General features: G+C 40.1%; 1 protein-coding gene across 3 annotated transcripts in view; it reads right to left on the reverse strand.

Moving 5' to 3' along the window:
* Positions 1-4609, reverse strand: part of FBXL2 (F-box and leucine rich repeat protein 2) — a 59041-nt gene extending 54432 nt beyond the window's left edge. For all 3 annotated transcript variants that reach the window (XR_012500117.1, XR_012500116.1, XM_074345340.1), the window contains exon 1: positions 4472-4609. Coding sequence is in view for 1 of the 3 variants with exons in the window: in XM_074345340.1 (XP_074201441.1) it covers positions 4472-4474 (3 nt within the window). In the remaining 2 variants the exon portion in view is untranslated. The remainder of the gene's footprint in view (positions 1-4471) is intronic.
* Positions 4610-7810: the final 3201 nt, after the last annotated feature.

The raw sequence follows: 7810 nt of genomic DNA on the forward strand, positions 1-7810 counted from the left end.
AGGCAACATCGTAACAGAGTCCTTCATAAAATAAAAAGAGCTTGCTGGTTCAAGAGACAAGATATTGAGTCTTAATCTTGGTGTCGTTATATTGATGCCAGGCACCGAGCACAACCTTCAATTTGGAAAGAAGCCATGGCGTGATGGTTAAGATAGCAGACTTTGGAGACAGACTAGCTGAGTTCAGATTCTGTCTCGGCCACTCACCAGCTCTGTGACCTTGGGCAAACTGCCTAATCAGACTGGGCCTGCTGAGTGGGTATGATAATGTCAATCTCATAGGCATGTTAGCAGGATTAAATGAGATAAATGTGAAGTGATGAGCCTAAAACTGGGCACAGTGGCCAGGCCCTATGAAAGAGTTAGTGCTACGATTACTAAAAATTCTGCCCTATCCCAACCCTAGTGCAGCCAAAAGGGAGACCAGTATTGTCAAGAAAATTAGTACACAGAGAAACTTCTTCTCATGATCTATTAACACAGCCCTCATTACATAAGCTCTCTTAACTCTACCATGTGGTGGCAGAGAAACCAAAACTGTCTGGTAATCCTTAGATATATTTTACTGTGCTCCCCAATACCTGAGAAGCCCTAACCACAAACAAAGACAGAAAAAAGGGCCAAAATAGGGGAAAAGCCCAAGTAAAATGAATTAAAATGGGAAAACTGTACGATACAATGTTATTTTATATTTCCAAAAGCTAAATCTGGTGTAGGAGCTAAAGTGTTAGGCAAAAACAAAAACTTGATAACCACAGGTATCCCAATGTGGATTCTGATCCATATAAATTAAAAGTTTAAACAGTTATTTGGTGGTCTTTTTGTAACAATTTTAGAATATACAACTAAAATGTGTGTAAAAAATACTATGAGGAAAAAATCTCAGAGAATAAATTTTTAAACAGTTTCATCCGCCAAGTCTAAATGACTTTATGTAAAAAGCTGGTCTTTGTGATTCACAAAAAGCAGGTGCCAGTTCCTGAACAGAAGTTGAAATGACAGGAGAAACTTTAAATGCTACTTCAGCCATGAGTATGAACCCTAATCCAATAATTTGTCCTCATTAATTCCTCTTCATTCCATCTGTATGAAAGAGGTGTGGGGGTATAGCTCAGTGGTAGAGCACGTAATTAGCATGCACAAGGTCCTGGGTTCAATCCTCAGTACCCTCATTAAAAATAAATTTTAAATTACCTCCCCCTTAAAATAAAAAAATAAATTTTAAATAAATAAAATAATAAATAATTTTTTTTTTTGAAAAAGAGGAGAGAGGGGAAGAGGATGAGCAGAGAAGTCTAGGGGTGCCTACTTTATTCAGGAGCATCTAGCCCAGTGTGGGCTACAATATACAATAAAACACAAGTATTCATAAGTGCTCAAAACATTAAAGTTAAAATAAGAAAGAAAATTCATTACCTAACATATAAGTGGCATATTTAGGGAACATATAATGATGCATTATCCATTACAGTATAATTCAGTGTTTACATAGCAGGCTCCAAGACAACTCCTCATAAGGTGGTTGTGATGGTTAATTAAGACACATAAGGTCTTACCTAAGCAAACAATTCTGCAATGAAGACATAACAAATAATCAATAGGCACATGAAAAAATGCTCAATATCGCTAATTATCAGAGAAATGCAAACCAAAACTACAATGAGGTGTCACCTCACACCAGTCAGAATGGCCATCATTCACAAGCCCACAAACGATAAATGCTGCAGAGGCTGTGGAGAAAAGGGAACCCTCCTACATGGTTGGTGGGAATGTATTTTGGTGCAGCCGTTATGGAAAACAGTATGGAGATACCTCCTAAGACTAAAAATAGACTACCATATGATCCAGCCATCCCACTCCTGGGCATATATCCAGAGGGAACCTTAATTCAAAAAGGTACCTGCACCCCAATGTTCACAGCAGCACTATTTACAATAGCCAAGACATGGAAACAACCTAAATGTCCATTGACAGAGGACTGGATAAAGAAATTGTGGTATACTTATAAATGGAATACAATTCAGCCATAAAAAATAATAAAATAATGCCATTTGCAGCAATATGGATGGACCTGGAGAATGTCATTCTAAGTGAAGTAAGCCAAAAGAGAAAGAAAAATACCATATGATATCACTCATATGTGGAATCTAAAAAAAAAAAAAAAAAAAGACAAATGAACTTATTTACAAAACAGAAACAGATTCACAGACATAGAAAATAAACTTATGGTTACCAGGGGGGCAGGGAGTGGGAAGGGATAAACTGGGAGTTCAAGATTTACAGATACTAATATATATAAAATAAACAACAAGTTTATACTGTATAGCGCAGAGAACTATATTCAATATCTTGTAGTAACTTATGGTAAAAAAGAATATGAAAACAAATATATACGTATCTTCATGTATGACTGAAGTATTATGTTGTACACCAGAAACTGACAACATTGTAAACTGACCATACTTCAATAAAAAAAAAAAAAGTTAAAAAAAAGACACATAAGGTCTCAGAAAGATGTCTCACACATAGAATGTACACAATAAATGTCAGCTGTCATTATTACCTAGAGGCAACAGAAACCAGTGGCTTAACTGAAGAAATGTTCATTGAGTAATAGCTAAACAGAGTTCCAAAATTCATGTGCAAAGTCATAAATATCAAAAGCTAAAGCCCTACATTTAGATTCAAGCATTTAACAAAGGGTAGAGTTATGATCTCGAATACAGTTCTGGGCATTTTACAGGCAGCCTCCTCACCCTCCCTGCTATACCAACCCCTCCCCTCTTCCCCTGGAGCCCAGGCATCAGCTAATCAATTAAATTACTCAGTTAAATCCCTTCCATGAATTCTTACTGCTTAAAGATAAAAAGCAAAGCACTTCTAAGTTCAGCAAAGCAACCACGAATATATATTATATATTTATATAATATAATATATAAAAAGTAAAATGCTTTTTAGAGTAAATAAAACTCTAAAATTTACAATAGTGAATCAAGGTGGACTGTGGTCAGGATGGAAAAGGTGGACCAAAGAGAAGAAAAGGAAAATGAGTTAACAGGAGGAGTATGAGACTTCAGATTGCTGTGAAAATTTAACTCCAGAATATTCTTTCTTTCTCCTTGCTATAACGGTAAGGGTTCTTCTCACCTATAAACATGTAAAAGTAAAGTGCTGCAACACTGAAAAGACTTTTAAGATTTTTGTAAAATTGATTTTCTGAAACTCTTGTGAACACCATGAATTTTTCACTCAAAAGCAATTCAGAATTAAAAAGAAACAGACACAAAATAAAGAAGACCTTGCCATTATTGGCGGGTGATGGTTTTTCTTGATATCAACAGGCCACACACCTGACAGTTGTTTTTCTACAGTAAATGAGATACAGACAATCCACATTCTCTCACTCCCCTGGTTATTAAGGAAAGGCAGAGGCAGCCAGGGTTCCAAATGGCAGCTTCTCTCTCCAGAAGGCCAACTGGCCCTTGGGGAGCACCCTGAATCCTCAGCTTATTAGCACTTACATTAACCCCTGCAGGAGTAAAATCTACACTAAATTACTAGCAGGCGCAAAAACTGTTTCTTAAAACTAGGCATTTCCTTAATACCCACAGCACCGCCTCTCAAATATTCTATACCAAATGTGCGTCCCCAAGCAGAGAATCCAGCTCCTCTCTTATACCTTTTGAAGGCTCCCAGAGAAAGCATACCTTTGACTGGCAACTCCCTGAATCCTGCCTATTTAAGCAAATACCTCAGTTGAGTCTTCAGGGCAGGTTTTAAAAAATGAGTTTGACAGAGGGCAGGTGGAAATGCCCACTCACTCTCAAGTTTATTGAATAAAGGTAATGATGTAAGGCATTTACAATCAACTCATTATGAATTAAATCCCTGAGTGAGGCTGCTGCACTCAGAAGAAAAAGTCCAGCTCAACGCCCTCATTTTCAAAAAGGAGGGAGGAATCTCCAAAATTGCAAATTTAAAATTCCACGTTAAAAAAAAAACCTGTCAGAATGACGACTTTTAAAGAAATACCTATTTTATATTACTACTACATAATTGCTTAGAAACAAGCCAGGAAGCACGCAGACTGCAGTATAGTGTTAATATGAATATCTACAGTACATGACATTCACACAAATCCCTTTTTTTAAAACCACACCCTCTCCGAGTGGCTTCCCAGGCTCGCCGGGGCCGGCGTCACGCTGTCCGGCGGCCGGCGGGGTGGGGGTCCCAGCTGGGGTCCCGGCACTGCACGGTGAGGACGCGGCCCCGGGCGGGCGTTCCCCGTCCCCCAGGGGTCCCCCTCCCGCGGGCCCGCCCAGCCCTGCCCAGCCCGGCAGCCCCGCAGGCCGCGGCCCGGCCTCTCCGCGACCCAGGCGCCGCCCTCCCCAGCCCAGCAAGCGGCGGCGCGGGGACATGGCCCGGGCGAGGAAGGGCCGGACGGCAGCGGCGGCGCGGGCCCCAGACTCACCATGGCCGGAGAGCCGCGAGCGCGCCCACAGCCCAGAGTCACAAGGCGCCGGCAACGCCCGTTGTCCTGGTGACGCCAGCTGGGCGCCCCGCCCCGTCCCTAAGGTGGGCTCGGAGGCGGCCATTGGCTGCCGGTGAGCACGTGATGCTAAGGGGCGGTGCCCTTTGGACCTCCCCCGGCGCCCCCCGCGCCTCGGCTCTTGGGCGGGGTCTCTTCGCCTTTCCTCCTTTGCAGCTGGTCCATCATCACCCTGATCACCTTGATATCCCTCACCTGACAGATAACCACACCCTTCCCCCCACCCCCCCGCCGCAGACTGCCTGTATGGATTTTCTCTATTTAAGAAACAGATTACACAGGTACTACATGATTATTGGAGACATCTTACACTAAAAATAACGAATCAAAAAGAAGAAAACCACGCCAAATCCCAACACCTGAGGTAACCACTGCTTATAGTCTAGTCTATCTGCTTCCAAACTTCCAACAAAGTACATGTTATTATAATATGATGTATTTTCAGAAATAAAAGCAACCATACGCATTTTTATAATCTACTTTTTTCAATTAAAAATTATCTTTGCATGCCAATTCATGTAATAGCATTGTATGCATACGCTAATTTATTAAATCACTCAGCGACTTGTTGGATGTTCTTAGTATTGCTGAAGGGAACTTTAATAGATGATATCCTCAAATCCAGCCCATCAAGTCTACGAAGAAGATACATATACAACAGCCGATCTGACATCTCCCTTTGAATGTCTAATAGGCATCCCACACTTGATTTAGCCCAAATAAGACTATTGATCCAAGTTTCTTACTCTCCAGTCTTCCTCATCCCTTCAAACATTCCCACTATCCCCTTGGTTGTTCAGGACAAAAACCTAGGAATCATCCTTGATTCTCTCCTTTCATCACACCTGACATTCAATTCTGAATCTGTTCATTTCTCACCACCTCCACCTCACAGCCATCATCATCTGTCTAAATTGGTCTCCCTGGCCATGCAACAACACGCAACAGTAGCATTTCAGGGGCTTCTCGTGGCACTCAGGACAAAAATCTGTTTCTGGCAGTGAGAAGCTTGGTTACAGTTACCTACAATACATGTACTTATTTTTTCAACCCCCATGTATAATAGTTTCAAAATTACTAATTACTAATTCACATCCCCGTAAAAAACAAATTTACCGACTATAATACACTGTTTTATATGGTTCTTTTTGTCTTTAGCATTTCAGTACTCATTCAAAACACTTGTTTTCCAAAGTTACTTTGGTAAGCTTCTTTACCCACCCCATTCCGTGTGATTATATCAAATATAATGCACATTTTATATACAAATTAGAGTCACTTGTCACACTCTGAATTCCATATTGGTGGCTGGCTGAAAAAAAAAATTGCATACAGTAAAATTTTCTCCTCTTAGTCTGTCGTTCTATGGCTTCTGGCAAATGCAAAAGATTGTATATCTACCACAGAACCATATAAAACAGTTCCATCATCCTCCAAATTCCCATAGTCACCTCTTCTCCCACATCCACCCCCTAGCAACCACTGAACCATTTTCCATCTCTATAGTTTTCCCTTTTTAAGGATGTCACATAAATGGACTTATACAATATATAGCACTTAACAAAGTGCATCTGAAATTCATCCACGTTGTTATGTGAATCAACAGTTCATTTCTTTTTTACTGCTGAGTAGTATTCCATTGTATGGACATAATTTGTTTACCCATTCATCTGTTGGAGAACATCTGGGTTGCTTCCAGCTTTTAACAATTTTGAATAAAGCTGCTAAAAGCACTCACAAACAGATTTTTGTGTGAACATTAGTTTTCAACTCATTGGGATAGATAATCAGGACTGGGATTTCTGGGTTATGAGGAAAGCATTCAATATCTGGTCATTAAGCATGATGTTAGCTGTAGAATTTTTACAGGTGCCCTTTACTAAGTTAACGGACTTTCCTTCTATTCCTAATTTGCTGGGAGGTTTTTGGGGGTTTTTGTTTTGTCTTGCTTACTGAATGTGTATCGAATTCTGTCCAGCACTTTCTCAGAGTTCTCTGGTACTTGCTTTTTCTATTCTGCCCACAGTATTTTGCTGCAATAAAACACAGAAAGACTGTAGCAGGCATACTGTGTCTTGGTCAGCATCCAAAGTCCTCGAAGTCTAATCTTAATTGATAGTGCCTCCCCCCCACCCCCTCCCATCTTCTTCATCAACTTGGGGCACTATAACAAAGTGCCATAGACTGACAGGCTCATAAATAATAAAAATGTATTTCTAGCAATTTATTTCTTCTTCTAGTTCTGGAGATAGAAGTCTGAGATCAGGGTGCCAACACAGTCATGTTCTGGTGAGTTGCAGACTGCTGCCTTCCCTTGCATCCTCACATGGTGGAAAAAGGGGGAGAGAGCTCTAGGAGGTCCCTTTTATAAGGGCACTAATCCCACTAAAACGGTCACATTGGGGGTTAGGATTTCAATATATGAATTTTGAAGAGGGGAGAGATACATTTAGTCCATTGCACACCCCTTCCTGAAAAATACAATGAACTTAGAACATCTTAACTCCATTTCTCCCTCCCAACTTGTATGCTGTTTTCATGTATTTTAGTTTATTAAACATTTAAAACCCCATAAGAACTTATTGTTGTTTTACGCAGCCAGCAATCCTCAGTATTTACCTATTTATTCATTCTCATTCTCACTGTATCTCTGGTCTTCCATCATAGACCTTTTCCTTTTCCCAAAAGAACACTTTTGGTATTTTCTTTACTATGTTGTTAAGTTATGTAGTTTTTGTATGTCTGAAAACAAAAGGTCCTTATTTCACCTTTCTTCACAAAGGATGTTTTCACTGGCCATAGAAATCTTAGTTGGCAGTCATTTTCTCTCTGTAATTTAAATATATTATTCTTTTGTCTTTGGATTCTCATTGTTTCTACAGGGAAATCATCTGTAGGTTTAGTTCTCTCTCCTTAGAGACCTCTCCTCTCTCCTTAGAGAGGTCTCTAAGGTGACCTCTCTTTTTCCCCTTAGCATTTTAAGATTTTATTTGTGTCTTTGGGTTTCCGCAGTTTTACTATAATGTGCCCACGTATGGCTTTCTTTGTACTGATCCTGGGTGGCTTTGTATGTCTTCTAGGATCTGTGGCTTGATATCTCTCATCAGTTGAGAAAAACTCTCAGCCGTCATCTCTTAAAATATTTATCTGCCCCATCCTTCCTCCCCTTTCCTGCTAAAACTTAAGTTATCACGTGATTGATCTTCACAGAGAATTATATACTATATCTCTTATTTCCCTTTTTCTTTTATATTTTCTTCC

The sequence above is a fragment of the Camelus bactrianus genome, chromosome 17, assembly GCF_048773025.1.
Source record: "Camelus bactrianus isolate YW-2024 breed Bactrian camel chromosome 17, ASM4877302v1, whole genome shotgun sequence".
NCBI classification, from domain to species: Eukaryota; Metazoa; Chordata; class Mammalia; order Artiodactyla; family Camelidae; genus Camelus; species Camelus bactrianus.